Consider the following 17,999-nt stretch of genomic DNA (forward strand, 5'->3'; position numbering starts at 1 on the left):
TGAACTAATCTCTTACACCAGAGTCTCCAGTCTGCAGCCTTCAGTCTGTAGAAAACCACAGAGCTCCTTCAGTCCAGAATCTCCCAGGTTGGTGCTGAACAGTTCCAGTCTTGTCAGATGGGTCGGGTTGGACTTCAGAGCTGAGAACAGAGACGTCCAGCTGGTCTCTGACAAATTGCAGATCTTCAATCTGAATAAAGAATAAAAGATGAGCTGAAGCCAACAGGATGCAGTTAAAACGGAAATATGAACAAATAAATAATAAAAATGTAGAAAATTAATTTCCCTGAATGTAAAAGAAACTTGATGAACTGATTCTAACATCTGATCCAGTCAAACTGGTTTAAAGAGTCCAAACCAGCAGAACCAGAACATTTTATCATGACATTTTGTTAGAATATTTCAATTCAGTCTTCAGTGGTTCTGGACTGGAATTAAAATGGACTTGGTACTGTGGAACTGTTAGGAGGTGGCAACTTACCTCTGAAGTGACTAATCATTTTATTACGGGTGTTACCCAAAATTCCAAAATTCCGCACTATAAGGCGCACCGGATTATAAGGCGCACCTTCAATGCTCCTCCGCAGCACTGATTGGCTAAGCAATGTAACCTGATCCTCTGCAGCAAGTGATGGCAAAGCGGGGCGTCATCACGACTTTACACAAATGTGTCTTTACCTCCGCGGAAGAGGCTCTGCAGAACCCCTGAGACCAACTCACCGAACCCCTGGGGTTCGATCAAACCCAGGTTAGAAACCACTGGTCTAGACGGTCGGTAGGTAGATAGGTCAGTCAAACTTTATTAACAAACCAGTGTTCTGACAACTATCCCAGCATGCACCGCGCGATTCTTCTTCTACGAGCAAAAATGACGTCGGCGGCTGCTTACTGTAGTTGCTAGACCTGTTGTGGCTCAATATTGGTCCATATACAAGGCGCACCGGATTATAAGGCGCACTGTCGGCTTTTGAGGAAATTGAAGGTTTTTAGGTGCGCCTTATAGTGTGGAAAATACGGTAGTTTGCTTCACATTTTTATTGTATTTACACTAAACCATGATTTCTTACGTTAACTGTTGAATTTTGCAGAGACAGGTCTGTAGAAAACCACAGAGCTCCTTCACTCCAGAATCTCCCAGGTTGGTGTCTCTCAGGATTAGTACTGTCAGATGGGTCGGGTTGGACTTCAGAGCTGAGAACAGAGACGTCCAGCTGGTCTCTGACAAACTGCAGTTCCCCAATCTAAATAAATAATAAAAGACGTGAGCTGAAGCCAACAAAATGCAAGTTAAAGCTGGAATATCAACAAATAAAATATAGAAAATTAATTTAATTAAACCGATCTGATGCTGGAAAAGACTAACGCTACAATCCTCCAATTACATAAGAGCAGAGTTACTTGATGCCAGGAATACTGAATGATGATTGGCTGATACAACTGACTGTGCAGCACAGATCTATACAGCAGGATGGCCACTCAGAGAAATTTAGATGTTATTTTTGATTTAGAAGTTAACCTGATATGGTTTTTTAATTATTGAATTTTATTTAAAAAAATATTCAATTGAAATAAAAAATATAGAATCTAATCTTTTAAAATAATTTAAAATCTTGAACTTTAACAAGTTCTGTGTCACAGATATTTTTTCAGATTGTTTTTTTTTGCTCTAGTGAACTCATCAGAGGGCCAGCCCAAAGTCAGCTGTGGGCCAGAAGTAGTCCGAGCGCCACCAGTTGAACAGCCCTGCTCTAGATGGTCTCAGTCTGGGTCAATAGGACCCAAACCGAAGGACACCTGCTGGCTGGACAGATGTCCAAAAGACAGTCATGGACACACTCCACAAGGACGGAGCCTGAAAAGGTCAAGAAGCAGGTTGTTCAGAGAGCTGCATCCAAGAATATTCAGGGAAAGTTGAATGGAAGGAAAAACTATGTTGGTGAAAATGTGCACCAGCACCAGGGATAACTGAAGCCTTGACAGGTTTGTCTGGGGGAGTTTGACCAAGAGTGACTGAGGCTGGAGTCAGAACAACTGGTTCCACTACGCTGAGAGGGATCTGACACGGGCTGGCATAGCCTTAGTTAGCATAGTGTCAGCTAGCATAGTCTCTCTCTCTCACACACACACACACAGACCTGATTGATATTTATTCCGCTTCTTGCTCATCATTTGTTTGTAGTTTTAGTTTAAAGTTGCTTGATCATCAGCTGGAGACCCGACTTGGTAACCGGATCAGAACCACTCAGTTTATTCATGAATGGCCTTGGGTTCTTCTTAAAGCTGCTGAAAGCCAATGGAGGCCATTATTTCCTAAGGAGACGTGACCTGATGAAGCTTCATCACAGAGACGAGGCTCCAACCGACTGACAGCTGTCAGACTGAAGAGGACGGTTCCTCTCTGACCCGGCCCAACAGAACCATAGCTTCAGGACAAAGTGAGGAACCTGCTGCTGCTGCAAACCTCACTGTCATTCAGTTCATCTAGATTTGCTTTTCTACAATCAGTCACTTCTTAGATGTTTCATTAATGATGATTTGAACTGGTCAGTGTTTGTGGCTCGACTGGAGGAAAACATTTCATTCTGGATGTAAAGATGAGAATCAGAAATAAAACAATCTGAATCTTTACCAACCAAACTGAAACATCTCCATCATTAATTAACTTCATTTGAATTATTTTACTCATTTTGTTCATCAGTCAAAAACATTTTAAAGTGAAATAATATGAAAAATTAAGTTCAATAATCTCAAGGTCTGAAGTGAGAAAATAATTTTTAAGGTAAAAGGTTTTTGAAATTTTACTCTGACATTTAGAAAGCTTGTTTGAAAAGAAAATATATTTGAATGAAATTATTAAGCAAAGGATTAAAGTATCAATGAATGATTTTATTGCAGAAATAGAGAAAACAAACCTCAGATTCTTCACTTTACAGACTGAATTCTTCAGGATCTCACACAGAAGCTTCATATCAGAGTCTACAAAGGTTTCACGTCTCAGCCTTAAACGTCCCAGTGTTCCCAGTGCAATCTCTCTTATTTCCAGTTCAGTCTGATCTGGGTTGGACTTCAGAGCTGAGGCCAAAACTTCACATTCATCCTTATAGAGCGAACAGCCACCAAGTCTGTGATGAGAGAAGAAATAAATTCAGTTCTAATGAAATCAATCTGGATCATAAACAGATAAAATATGATAACAGTGATGTCATCATGATGTCATCATCTGATCAACATCTGATCTTCAGTTTACTGAGTTTGACCAGACAGAGAGTCTGTGCAGTTCCTGACTAAAGTCCAGGTTCTGGTTCTGGTCCAGGCTTCATGTCCTCAGACCTTCAGCTCAGTCAGATGTTGAAGATCTTCTATCATCTGTGAAGGAAAGTTCAGTTTCTCTGCAGCATCAGAGCCTTAAAGGAGCTGCAGCAGCTGATAGAGAAAGAAGTCATCAACGTCCTGCAGAGGATGGAGGTACAAAAGTACTGGCTTGGGATTGGACACAATTGTTGACTAATCAGTAGCAGAAATGTGTTGAATGTATGATGACTTCTGTATTTCTAGACTGTTTTATGTAACAGAGTTTAAACTGCTTGGAAGAGGGACATGTGTCACTGTCCATTTTGGTCTCAGTTACAAACTCGGAGGAAACTAGTGGGAGGAGGAAAGGTTGGTTCACAAAGTTTCTAATTAGTTTCCATGGCAACAACAACAATGCAGGGGTTTATTTTAATGTTTATATCAAACCGAAACAGTGATTTTAGAAAAAGAGTCAAAGATCCTAAAAGGGGAATTATGGGGGGTTCAAAATTTAAAATCTGTCTCTGGTTGATTGGATCTTTCAGATAAAATAGAGATTTTCTAGAATTGAAGGTCTTCTAATCATTTCGACATGAAAACTGATAAAAAGTGGAATGATTTTAAAATGATCAAAATGTCTAAAAACTAAATGCTGCAGCTGTCTTGAATGAAGCTGAATGTTTAGATGTTTGAATGGCTGAAATAGTCCAGAGGATGAAGGAAGTAGTTAAAGGCCAAAAATATTCAGAATCAACTTGAAGAAAGAAGAAGAAACAGGAAGACAAAAGTGCTGAATCAGCATTCACACAATGAAAACATCTGGACTCACCGAGCCTTTCTGCAGTTCCTCACAGCTGGAACCAGTCTCCGTCGTCCATCCTCTGATGTGTTGTACTTCTCCAGGTCCAACTCATCCAGAACCTCTGACATCTGCAGCATGAAGGCCAGAGCTGAACAGTCAGACACTGAGAGTTTCTTCCCTGAATCCAGCAGCCGTTGGATCTCCTGATAAAATGAGACGTCGTTCATCTCCACCAGACAGTAGAAGATGTTGATGCTTCTGTCAGCAGAGATTCTATCAGTGTTCATCTCCTTCAGGTTGGTGATGATTCTCTGGATGGTTTCTGGACGGTTCTCTGTCTGACCCAGCAGATCCTCTAAGAGTCTCTGGTTGGACTCCACAGTGAGACCATGAAGGAAGCGGACAAACAGGTCCAGGTGGCCATTTTTACTGCCGAGGGATTTCTCCATGACTTTTTTCATGAACTCATCCAAAGATGTTTCATTGTATTTTTCTCCTAGGAACGTCTTGATCACCTCTGACCTCCTGCTGGTGAAGCAGTGGAGCATGTAGACGGCAGCCAGAAACTCCTGGATGCTCAGATGAACAAAGCAGTAAACTGATTTCTGGAAGATCACACTCTCTCTTTTGAAGATCTTTGTACAAACTCCTGAGTACACTGAGGCCTCTGTGACATCCAGACCACACTGCTCCAGGTCTTCTTGGTAGAACATGATGTTTCCTTTCTCCAGATGTTCAAACGCCAGCCTCCCCAGTTTCAGAAGAACTTCCCTGTCAGCCTCCATCAGCTCCTGTGGACTTGTCTCATGTCCTCCATGGTACTTCTTGTTCTTCCTCCTTGTCTGGACCAGCAGGAAGTGTGAGTACATGTCAGTCATGGTCTTGGGCAGCTCTCCTCTCTGCTCTGAGGTCAACATGTTCTCCAGAACCGTAGCAGTGATCCAGCAGAAGACTGGGATTCCACACATGATGTGGAGGCTCCTGAAGGTCTTGATGTGGGAGATGATTCTGCTGGACAGCTCTTCATCACTGAACCTCTTCCTGAAGTACTCCTCCTTCTGGGTGTCAGTGAAACCTCGTATTTCTGTTACCCTGGAAACCCATGATGAAGGGATCTGATTGGCCGCTGCAGGTCTGGTAGTTATCCAGATGAGAGCCGAGGGAAGCAGGTTCCCCTTGATGAGGTTTGTCAGCAGAATGTCAACTGATGACTTCTGTGTGACGTCAGAAACCGGTGGACTGTTGTTGAAGTCCAGTGAAAGTCTGTTTTCATCCAAGCCATCAAAGATGAAGAGCAGTTTGCATTCAGCCAGCTGCTCTGCTGGGAGCTTCTGGAGTGTTGGATGGAAAACATGGAGCAGCGAGAGAAGACTGTATTGCTCATCTCTGATCAAGTTCAGCTCCCTGAACGAAAGTAGAACCACCACACTGACATCTTGGTTCTCCAGGCCCTCGGCCCAGTCCAGAGTGAACTTCTGCACTGAGAAGGTTTTTCCAACTCCAGCAATACCATTGGTCAGAACCACTTTGATGACTCCAAGTTGGTCAGGGAAGGCTTTAAAGATGTCATGGCACCTGATTGTAGAGTCATGGAGGTTCTGGATCTTGGAAGCTCTCTCCAGCTGCTTCACCTCATGTTGGGTGTTAACATCTTCACTGTGTCCCTCTGTGATGTAGAGATCAGTGTAGATCTTGTTGAGGAGGGTTCTACTTCCTGTTTCATAATTTCCTTCAGTCACACATTCACATATCCTTCTCAGACTGATCTTATGTTCCTCTAGATTGTCCTGCAGACCAACATCTGCTGAAACCGAAGAGGAGACAACTGTGGTAAAAAAACATGATTTAGTGATAAATTTGGAACAAAACCCAAGTGAAACATTAGGAGGTGTTGTCATTATAAAGTTTATGATTTCTCAGGATATGAACAATTAGATCTGTCCTCAAAACCAGAATTGTATTCTTTTGTCAGACAGCAGATCTCTGTCTCTGTTTCATAGACAGTTTCTGTTTACCGTCAGGAACAGATTCGCAAACCAGAATAGATGAATAAATGCCAACAGAAACACGGTCATTAAATGCAGCAGCTTTAAGCAACTTCAACTCTTCTGCATCATGTAATTTTACAGTTCCTACCTCCCTGTCTTCCACAAACACAGCATCTCTAGAATAAGCACAGTGACGGAAAAATGTTTCCTTCTAGCATTTTGCCATCTAAATGAAAGAAATCTGGAGAAAAAGCTCTAGTCCGCCAGATAAATGGCTGATTGTATCAGGCGGTGTTCACATTTGGAATATCTTTTCTCAGTCAGAGACTAAATTGAATGTTTTTGGAGAACATTTACAGACTGGAAATTAAGAGGCTGATTTATCGCTCAGCTGATTTATCCATCTGTCCGTCCATCCTCCCCCCTCCCTTTGTCTCTATTGGGGTCGGGAGGGTCGCTGGTGCCTATCTCCAGCTAACGTTCCAGGCGAGAGGCAGGATCACCCTGGACAGGTTGCTAGTCTGTCGCAACCTTCATTTTTCCATTTTTCCATATGAAGCAGATCTTGTCCACAATCTTGTTTACCTCAGCATATGTCTAAAAATCAACCACTATCCTCTTCTGCTCTACAGTGAGAGAGGTTTAACTGCTAGACCAGCCCACCAGATCATGTCTGAATGTTTACAGTTGACAATAGTTACCCCACCCCCTCAAAGAAGTGAAACAGGACAGTTGTTCACATTATGTTAATATTTAATTTCAAGTTAAAATATAAAACATGTCTTTGTTGTGTTTAATTAATTCTAGTAAAGATAGCATGATTTTGTCACATGTTAACCTAATGAAATAATTTTGTTAAGTGAATTAGCAGGCTGCACAGTGGTGCAGTTGGTAGAGCTGTTGCCTTGCAGCAAGAAGGTTCTGGGTTCGATTCCCGGCCCTGGTCTTTCTGCATGGAGTTTGCATGTTCTCCCTGTGCATGGTGGGTTTTCTCCGGGTACTCCGGTTTCCTCCCACAGTCCAAAAACATGTCAGGTTAATTGGCCTCTCCAAATTGTTTCTAGGTGTGAGTGTGTGTGTGCATGGTTGTGTGTCTCTGTGTTGCCCTGTGACAGACTGGCGACCTGTCCAGGGTGACCCTGCCTGAATGTCAGCTGGAGAGGCACCAGAACCTCCTGACCCCACTAAGGGACAAGGGTGTAAAGAAAATGGATGGATGGAAGTGAATTAGTACACAGATACCTCTCTTGACAGAGGACAGATGTAAGAAGTAATGCATCAATAAAACTGGAACAAAAAAAAACTGTTTAAACCGAATTACTCATTCAAAGACTGCAGTTGTGAGCCCGCCACTTTCTGAGTCTGAAGTGCCTTTTGCAATGAATTTAAGTTGGAAATCACAATTTTCTCAAAGTTTTATCAGGTAAGGATAATTTTATTCTACCAGTTTGCTGTTATTGTTGTTTACTGATAATGTACTTAAAATATGTAATATAAACAATTGTTGCCAGTGGGAAACAGGCAACAATTGTTGCCTGTTGCCTGTTTTCACTAACATAACTAACTAAATTTTCACTAACATAACCAACCAATAATTCATAAATTTCATGTGTTAGGGAGGTCCAAGGATTGAAATGCATGCACTTATTTTGCAGGAAAGAATTTGTGATTAAACAGGTTAATGAAATACAATTATGTGGAACCTGCTGACATAAAAAAAATTATGTTGTCAATGATTCATTTCTTTGGTTAGCGTTAGGGATAATATATGTATATGCTAGGAATATAGAATAAATAATATATATAATATAGTATATATAATATATGATGCACCTTTTCCACTGGTTCTACTTCAGCAGCCCCACTCTACTTGGCCTGGCTTGGCTCTACTATGAATTATCAGTCTGTATTGGGGTGATGTCTCCTGGCAGTGGACCAGTCAGAGCAGCTGTCCAATTTTTATTTGGATTTTCAAATCCACAACCTTTCCTTTCTACCACCCATAACTTCTGCCGCCTCTCTTTCAATTTTTGGTTTTATTATAGCTTTTATTTCTGCTATGCTGAACTTAACATTAATGTCAGCCAATACCGCATTGATGCTTCTGTTTGCAATTTTATTCCTCTTAACTCAGTGATGTGCTGGAACCCACAAAAATTTACTAAGCCTCATCATATTAATTATATAAAGTGTTGTATATCAATCTGTTTGGTTAGAGCTGGTGACATGTGTTATGCTACATGACTCTTCAGAATAAGAGTCTTCACTAGTATTTTTCAAAGCTAACAAACTGAAAAACTCAAATTGTATGTTTTTGAACCCAAATGAAATAACATGAAATATAGTATTGCTGACTCAAAGAGTTATTTTTTTTAATCTGAGCATTAGTCATATATTGTCAATTACTTAACATATAATTTTCATGGCTATTTTTCTGAACATGCTCAAATTAAAGAAAGACTATGTTAGCCAGAGTTACCAACACATTGTTTCCATTTACACTGTCTGGAAAAACACAGATTTAGTTGCAATAATTGATGACAGAAAGACTTTTAAATCTTGAATTTCCAAATCTGAACAAAAGACATGGATCTGATTCAACAGAGATGACAGGATAAAACTCTGATTGGAGGTGTTCAGTCTCACCTGGTGCACATCTGCTCTGATTGGCTGTCAGCAGTTCAGCTCCTATTCTGGGTTGTTTCCCACTCTGGGGGCAGGAGGAGGTTCCTGATATAGCAGACTGGTCCCTGCAGAACCTGTGTTCACATCTGGCAGAAACAGGACCCGTCAGAACTTTCTGACACAACGCACAGCAGGACAGCTGCTGCTCCTCCTCAACAGCGCTGCTTCTCTTCCTCCTCAAGTAAAGACATTTCTTCATCACTTAAACAGTTCACTAACAACAGGCTGGAGCTGTCCTACTGGAGCTGAAGATAAAATTAAGCTGAAAGTTGATTTTTCTCCATCTGATCTGATTGGCTCAAGGTGTTGCACATCTAGAGTTTTGAGCCGCTACCGAGGACCACAAAGTTGACCCAAATGTCTGAATCAATATAAATAAATTGTTTTAATCAGCTGTTACCCTCAGGGATAACTGTTAATAATAAATATAAAGTCATTATTGGCATTCATTTATGATATTTAACAGATATGAGGGTGGAGAGAGAAAACAAATACCAGGAATCAAACCCATTTTTCCTCCACAGGTTGTTCTGGTCTCTAAAATCCCAATTTAGGTTATTATTAAACTAAAATGGCTTAAATTAGATTTTTGTTTTTCTGCACCAGTTTTTAAGCAGAAATTAAAGTGTAAACCCTGGTTGGTCTCTGAAGAGTCACATCCACCAGTTAGAAACTGGTTTCTTACTCTGGGTCTGATGGTCCAGGTTCTTTACTGAAGTCTAGAGGAGGATCTTTGGACAGGTCACTCCTCATGGAGGGACAATTGGATCCTGGAGGTTCTGCTCTTTGTCTGTGGTTCTGACCTCTGAAACACAAACATGTTGTTATTGAGATCACATCAATCAGTGAGAAACTCTGTGACAAAACCTGATCAGATCATATTTCTATGAATTATTCCACAAAGTTATTCTATAGTGTCCAGTACTAGAACTACAAAGCCCAGAATGCACTGCACAGCGTCTCATTGATGCCATCTAGTGGTGGAAGGTGCAGCACAGAGGATCTGGTCCCTGATATCAGAACTAAAGCTGTTCATCTGGTCTGAGGAGCCAATCTGGGTCATTAAAGACCAGAACCCAAGAAACGACCAAGAAGCAGAACCTCAGAACCAGGAGACCAGCCAAGAGCTGCTTTGAACTTTAACCTTTACTAAGGCTCAGTGTGCTTGGCCAGGTCATCAGCCTACCCGGAACAACTGGACCCAGAGTTCCCAGTATACACTATATTGCCAAAACTACTCACTCACTTACCTTGACTCACCTACGAGCTTAAGTAGCATCCTATTCCTAATCAATGTGATGTTGGTCCACCCTTTGCTGCTAGAACAGCTTTAACTCTTCTGGGAAGGCTGTCCATAAGCTTTAGGAGAGTTTATGGGGATTTTTGACCATTCTTCCAGAAGCATATTTGTGAGGTCACATACTGATGTTGGACAAGAAGGCCTGGCTTTCAGTCTCCGCTCTAATTAATCCCAAAGGTGTTCTATCAGATTGAGGTCAGGACTCTGTGACAGACTGCCATCATGCCTTTATGGACCTTGCTTTGTGCTCTGGTGCACAGTCATGTTGGAAGATGAAGGGGTCAGCTTTTTATTATATTACTATATATTTGGCAAATGAATATTTGCCAAATATATATATTTTATTATAATTGACAATATAGTGTATATTCCCTCCTTCAGTAAGTTTAGAGACAATCTCTGAGTCGTTGCTCTTCACATTCTTGGTTGTTTTAGTTTTCATGCAACATTTGCATCCATCACTGATTCACTCAGACCTTCATTTAAGCTCTACTGATCTTCTGACCAACATTCTTCAAGTCAAGCTTTAAGTTAATGTAAAATAAAAAGTTACTTTATTTTTATTCTAAAGACCAACCAGATTTTATATTATATCTCTATAGATTCACATCCATGAGTTAGAAACTAGTTTCTTACTTTCTGTCTGAGGGTCCAGGATCATTACTGAAGTTCAGAAGATGATCTTTGGATGCATCACTCCTCATAGACAGGCTGATGGATGCTGGAGGTTCTGCTCTGTCCTTCTTTAGATCCCAATCTTCCATCTTCTGGACTTCTTGAAAGGGAAACAGTACAAGTCAGTCGAGTGATCCAGTTCCAGTAACTGTCATAAAAAGCAGCAAGCTGGTTCCCATCATGTGTTCAGAGGATCAGAGGAACCTGATTCCAGCACAACCTCAACATTTTCTGGGAACTAAACATCTCTTAAAGGTAGACGGGTTTTGTCTCTATTAATCTGGAATTAATAAAGACAAAGAATCTTGGTCTTTCAATCAAAAACAAAGAGCTTCTGCAAAAAAGCAAACAAAAAAAACAAGAAAACCTGAACCAACAGAAAACACCAAGTATTTGACTGGTTCAAGTCTGACTAAAGAAAATGGATTTCTTTGTATCAAATATAACTTCTCATTGGAAAGGAAAGCACCAAGATACAAAATATGCTATTCCAGATCACATATTGAAACAACGTTAGGCAGAAACATCAAATCCATGACGAAGCCTGACATTGAAATGATATTGAAAGTGGTCAGAGACTTACATGTTGAATCAACCATAGCCGACGCTATATCAAAGTTGATTCAACCATCATTTGAATGTGGATCTACTTACACACTCATGTTGATTTTATATTGAGTCAAAGTTAAGGAATCAATAATGATTCATGTACATTTTTTGGTCTGATAGGTCCACATCATAAAAAAACAAAGAGGAATGATCTACAGTTATAGGTCTAGAGTCACTGCACAGCTTCAGTTATTCCAGCTGAAAACTAGAGATCACATGGTTACCAAGACAGTCTTCCATCACCTGAAGAACATTTCAGGATCGAAGTATTAATGTTCCAGCAATATCTAGAAAAACTCCCCCAGGTATTGATCTTTAGTGGCATTGGTTATTGCAGCAGCATCTTCACAGATTTCCCTAAAAAAAAAAAAAAATCCTCCAGCTGCAGCTGATCCAGAATACTGCTGCTGGCATTCTGAGTAAAACCAGTAAGATGGAACACACCATCCAGTTCTACAGTGTTTGGTAACACTTTATTTGACAAGTTGTGCATAAGACTGACATGACCATGTGTGATGGCTGCACACTGTTAACATTCAATCACACCACACACAATAGTTCATAGTCAATCTCACTACACTTGTATTTTGTTTCTTTATATATAGGATTTAAAAAGAATAACTGTTTTTTGTTTATAATTCTACACATCATGTAACACTGTATTCTGGAATAAGCGACTACATTTTAGTTTACACTGTTATATATCTTACTTGATTTAACCTTTGTTTGTTTTGAGTTACCTCAGTGCCGGCTGCTCCAGCACTGGCTTATTTTTGTATCTATAATATTACTCAAGACAGTGCAGTAAACCTACTCTTTTAAGTACCTTTTCCCAAAAAAGTTACTGAAGTAAATGTAACCAGTACTACCCACTTTTGAACATAGACAACATCGGTAGCCTACAGGCTACTTGTTAACAAGCTTAAGGTGCTGTATTGATATTAGCTAGTCATCCTTTAGCTAACATTACCTGCATCCAGCAGCTTTACTCAACTCAGTCAGTTAGTTTGGGGGAAAAACTGTGCCAAGTTCTTTTCGTTGTGCTGCCATGATTCTAACACACCTGAGTAGCTCTGCACAGCAGCAGCAGGTCTCCTCTGCTGCCACACAACTGTAAATCCAGCGCAACCATCTTAGTGTTCATGTTGCGTTTAAAGGTGGCTCAGAAAAACAGGCTACGACGTGTTAACAACAGACTAAACAGTTTCAATTGCAAAAAGTGACAGACAGCACAGTGCAGAAGGTACCGTATCAAATCAACATAGGAATAACAGAAAGTGGCCACTTTAAGGTAAAAACAACAAACAGCTTCCAGTATAAGGGGGCACGGCTGACTCTGTCGGGGGGGCAATGCCCCCCAAATGCCCGCCCATACCACCGGGTCTGGCACAATTTATCATCAAGAGGGGTATGGAAGTTTCTTATGTTAGTTCAGGTTAGGTTTTTGTGTGTTCTCCTTTTTGTGTCTTCTATGTGGCCTGATTAGCCAGGATTTAAGTTTCCTCTTTGTCTCATTTAGATAGGTCTGTTTGTTTGAGTTAGTCTGACTTGAATTCTGCTACATTGATCTCTTTATGGGCCCAACTTTGTCATTTTTCATTATTTGCCCAAGTTTCTGTTTTGGGTTAAATAAAAAACAATTCTTTTTGGATTTAAACCTGTGGCCGACTCTCCTTCTGTTACCATGGTAACAGTAGCATGACTTCACAGCAGAACCTCAGAGGACACAAACTGGACCAATTAACCCAGAACCAGCTGCACTTCAGAAGGTCCATTAAAATCTTCAGTTTGAATCTGAGAGGCTGAAGCTGCTGGTTCTGGAATGTTTTGACCTCATTTCCTTAAAGCCAAAGCAACTTAATAAAAATTATTTATAAATGTTAAAGCAGGAGAAAAAGTTCCCAAGAGACATTCCACTATTGCTGCATTGTTTCTGCCAGCAGATCTGATTAGAAACTTGGATTTTTATAATGGCAGAAACAAAAAGATACAAATGAAGCCTGTTTATGTTGCAGCACATCCTGAGCCACTCAGTTGTTTGACAATTTAGATTAAAGAGAATTTTTTTTCCTGCATTTTATGAAAGTAACTTAATCATGTTAAATATTTCATCTATCAGTTCAACCAAAAAATATTTTTTTTACATATTGAATTTGCTATAGCAGCATCACAAATAAAAAAAGGCGGATCTCAGTTCATAATATTTTAATCACGTTGTGTTTGAGTTTAGTTTGATCATCTGAAACATTTGAAAATAAAACAAAGTGTAGAACAAGAGCAGCAACATAATATCTAACCGCCTCATGATCGCAGATGTAAAGAAACATGCCTGTTCATGTTCTGATAAGAAGTTTTATGGTTCAGTTGGAACAGAAACCTCCACAGTTACCTTTGTTTTAACAGACATCAGAGTATTTATGAGCCGCCACAGAGCTGCAAGGACAGGAAGTTACTCTGGAACAAAAACCTGTCAGAGAATCAAGCAGTTCTCTTTTCTCTTCATAGAGAAAAACTAGCGTGAGTAAAAAGGGATTTTACCTTCAACCCTGAAACAGACTTGATTTAATTCACTCGTTCTTCAGAGTTTCTCTTCTCTTCCTGATCCCTTCTTCTAGCGATGGGTCCAGCAACACCGACGCGTCGGCGCCTGCATCAAGCCCATAGACCAACACCCGTGTCGGTGCGCGTATTGGTTTCAGCAAGTCACGTGACCGATACAGGAACTGTTTCGAAATGACACTGGATGCCAAACTGTGTTTATAAGGAAGCGAATCTGTCAATCTGTCAAAAGCATTTGCCAAACAAATTCTTGATCTTTTACATTGTCATCTATGGAGCAGTTTCAAACAAAATGTTTCCTCAGTGTGGGACTATTTTGATCTTATGTTGGAAAATAAATTTGTTTTCATTTTTGTTGTTTCATCCGATTCTTGTCAGTTTCTACTTGATCTGAACCCAAATTCAGCTGAAACTGACTTTTAGTTTACTTTCATATCATGTTCTGCAGATTAAGTGTCGCATATGTTTGACTAAACTGTCTTATTTAAATAAATCCACATTTTCAATGCTGAGGCATTATGAGGCCAGGCATGAGAATGAAGTCCCAGATAAACTCAGATATGCAGCCATTCTACAAATTACTCAGTTGCTTTTTATAAATTATTTCATATACAGTGAACCCTCGCTGTAATGCGGTTCACTTTTCACGGTATTGCTGCTTCGCAGATTTTTTTTCCTACAGTGTTGTTCGCCCTGCTTGATCGCTGGTTGATTGACCATATGATGGTAAAAACAATCTCCACTCTACCTGAGTGCCAATAACGTTACGGTGTTTAATACAGATTGGCCACTCAGGAGATGGAAACTGAAACTTTCAATGTCTGCTGAAAAAAAAACAAAAAAAACAACTGTGGCTAGAGGCAGCGCAACACCCGAGCGGAGGCTCGTTTGATGAGATCCATCGTTCTGCCACAGATCCAGCTGTGAATCTCGCAGAGCAGCTTGGAGGAGACGCTTTAATGACATGACTACGGATCACATTAAGGCCCGATTGATGCACACGCACATCTGCTGACCTGAAAACAGGTTTTGTTCTTTGGTTTCAATGTAGAGTATTTATGTATGCTGTGTAATAACTGTAAAAAAGGATTTCGCCTATCACGGGTTATTTTCGGAACGCAACCCCTAAGAAAAACAAGGGTTCGCTGTAAATGTAGTGTTTACTTAATTTTTTTCTACAGAAGAAGTTTGGTCAAAAAAGCGTAACAGGCTTCATTTCATAAGGTTGTAAAAACTTTTTTTTAATAAAAATGTGTGGGGAAAAAACAGTCCATGCATCCTCATTCCAAACACATTCACTTAAATCTTCACTTTATGGTACATGTTCACATTCTTTGACTGTATATCAAATATATTTTAAATGTAACTGAAGATATGACATAATACAACGTATAATATTCAATAAAACACAAAGACTTAAATCTTATTGTATAGACTAGGTCATCAAATCACTACGTTGCCTGTAGGAATTTTTAATGTCCAGCAGGTGTCAGTATTGAGTGATACAGTATCGACACAGTATCAATACAGTGTTGCTATGAGTCGAAACGCCTCATGACGCCTCATTTACCCATCACTACCTTCTTCTTCTTCTTCTTGTCGGTTTTATGGCGGTTGGCAACAAACTGTTAGTAGCATTACCGCCACTTACTGGTATGGAGTGTGGTTCGTGATGGTTTGAATATTTATCCTCATCTATATATACATATATTCTACCATAATTCTATCTAAACATACACTCACACATTCACACGTAACAATACATACATACTTGTGCACAACTTTGCATATCATGCCTTCACACACTTACTATAATCAAATCTTAACCTTATCATTCTTTCCTCCTTTCTGTTTCTTCTTCCATTTCTTCTTTCTCCTACATTCTTCTGAATTTTATAAAACCATCTTCCTGTTTTATCTTCATCCCACCTTTTTTGCCAAACTTTCATCAGTTTCTCTTTACTCTTTCCTTCAGCTTTACTTATTTTAACTGTAAAACTAATAGGATTTTTAATTGCCCTCTTTGCCATTTTATCTGCCCTCTCGTTTGCTTCTACTCCAATATGTGCTGGAACCCACACAAATAAAACTATCAAACCCATGTTTTGTATTCTGAGTAAAGTATGAAATATTTCTAATAAAATGTCCATCCTACTATCTGTTTCATTATATTTTAAACTTAATAATGCAGAGCTTGAATCTGAACATACTTTGTTTTTAATGGTTTTATGTCTTCTACCCATTGTAAAGCTAATAATATTGCCAACATTTCTCCTGTGTATACTGATAATCCATCTATAATTCATTTTCCTATATTTATATTGAATTCTGGTACTACAAATGCTATTCCAGTTTTCCCAGCTATTTTTGATGCATCAGTATAAATTTGAACATATTGATAATAATTAACTAAATATAATTGCACTGAATAACTATCTACAACATTTGATTTGTCTTGTTTCTTTTCCATTACTGACATATCTACTCTTGCTTCTGGTAGAATCCAGGGTGGTATAATTGATATTGGTGTTTGGCTAATTTCTAAACTATCCATTTTAATTTTTTTTTATTTTATTTTCAATTGTCCATCCAAAACTCCTCATTTCATTCTTTTCTTTTTCCCAACATGGATTTAAAATTTCCAGAGTTGGATGATCAACATTATTTCCTTGCAAATTTAACCAATAATTAATTTCTAATTTTGTTCTTCGTAAATCTAACGGCATTTCTCCCATTTCTACTGGTAATGCTGCTGTTGGTGTGGTTTTAAATGCTCCAGTACATAATCTTAGTGCCTGATGTTGAATAATGTCTAATTTAACCAGATGTGTTTTAGCTGCTGAACCATAAACTAAACAACCAAAGTCTATGTTGGATCTTATCATACCTGTATAAATCTGTTTTAGTGATTTCCTATCTGCTCCCCAGTCACTGCCAGCCAAACATCTCAAAATATTCAATATTTTCTTACATTTATCAACAACTTTTTGAATATGTATATGCCATTTTAATTTTTCATCAAACCATAGCCCTAAAAATTTTATACACTTTACCTGCTCTAACTCTTGATTATATAATTTTAATTTTATTTCCTTGTTTATTTTTTTTCTGAGTAAATATCATTACTTTCGTTTTATCAACTGAGAACTTAAATCCCCATTGCAACGCCCATTTCTCTATTTCAATAATGACCTCTTGTAATTTTTTAACAATAAAATCTACGTTTTCCCCTCTTTTCCAAACAGCAAAAAGTGAACAACCCATATCTTTTCCAATATCTTTAAATACGTAATTTATCATAATTGAAAACAGTAATGGACTTATAATTGTCATGAAGTGTGTTGGTTGGTGGTGGTGAGATCGAACGCAGGACCCAGGATGTAGTGAAGTTGACGTCTTTAATAATCAAATATAGCTCTAAACAGTCCAAAACATGCAACACGGCAGAGTGGAGACAAAAACTCAGCACCGGCAGCAACTAAACAAAGACTGACAAAATAAGAGCCATACCGCCACAGGACTTTCCAGTTCTACTGTGGCGGTCTAAACTAATAAGAGCCAAGCCGTCACAGGACTTCCCAGTTCTACTGTGACGACTTCAACGAGGCTACAAAAAACGACTTACTTGACTGACAACGACAAGGACCCGACGAAGAACACAGACACAGGTGGGCTTAAATACACATGGAGGGTAATCAGGTAAGTAGACACACCTGGGAGACAATCAACGGGGAGGACAGGACAGAGACTCACAGGGAAACAGGAACACATTGAAAAACTCAAAAACACACAGAAAACCACGGATCATGACAGTACCCCCCCCTCAAGGGCGGATACCAGACGCCCAAACAGAAAAGTCCAAAAACAACCTAGCAGGGTGGGCGGCGGGGCGACGGCAGGAGGGCCAGAGTCCAGAAAACAGTCCAAAACACAAAACAACCCAACAGGGTGGGCGGAGGGGCGACGGAAGGAGGGCCAGAGTCCAGAAAACAGTCCAGAACAGGGAAAACCAGTCCGGGGCCGCCCACAGCACCAGAGGCGGAGCCTGGGCGCGGTGGGCGGCGTCTCCGGCACAGGAAACGGAGACGTG

The 17,999-nt window shown here is 39.7% G+C and overlaps 1 protein-coding gene and 1 long non-coding RNA gene across 5 annotated transcripts in view; one reads left to right on the top strand and one right to left on the bottom strand.

Moving 5' to 3' along the window:
• Window positions 1–14,102, bottom strand: part of LOC103150935 (protein NLRC3-like) — a 50,544-nt gene extending 36,442 nt beyond the window's left edge. For 2 of the 4 annotated variants that reach the window (XM_016681038.1, XM_016681037.1), the window contains exons 1-5: window positions 13,889–14,102; window positions 10,703–10,841; window positions 9,452–9,571; window positions 8,728–8,852; window positions 4,121–5,897 (exon numbers count right to left, since the gene is read on the bottom strand). In XM_016681038.1, coding sequence (XP_016536524.1) covers window positions 4,121–5,897; window positions 8,728–8,852; window positions 9,452–9,571; window positions 10,703–10,830 — 2,150 coding nt within the window. In that variant the 5' untranslated portion in view covers window positions 10,831–10,841; window positions 13,889–14,102. Of the gene's footprint in view, window positions 1–38; window positions 191–1,067; window positions 1,242–2,912; window positions 3,123–4,120; window positions 5,898–8,727; window positions 8,853–9,451; window positions 9,572–10,702; window positions 10,842–13,888 lie in introns of all 4 variants that reach the window. The other 2 variants (XM_007570718.2, XM_016681039.1) reach the window with 2 other exon arrangements.
• The window catches only part of LOC107838505 (uncharacterized), a 15,635-nt gene continuing 2,237 nt past the window's right edge, over window positions 4,602–17,999 (top strand). Inside the window, exons 1-2 of the long non-coding RNA XR_001664582.1 lie at window positions 4,602–4,686; window positions 10,997–11,004. This is a non-coding gene — a long non-coding RNA (uncharacterized LOC107838505). The remainder of the gene's footprint in view (window positions 4,687–10,996; window positions 11,005–17,999) is intronic.

The sequence above is a fragment of the Poecilia formosa genome, unplaced genomic scaffold, assembly GCF_000485575.1.
Source record: "Poecilia formosa unplaced genomic scaffold, Poecilia_formosa-5.1.2 Scaffold266, whole genome shotgun sequence".
NCBI classification, from domain to species: domain Eukaryota; kingdom Metazoa; phylum Chordata; class Actinopteri; order Cyprinodontiformes; family Poeciliidae; genus Poecilia; species Poecilia formosa.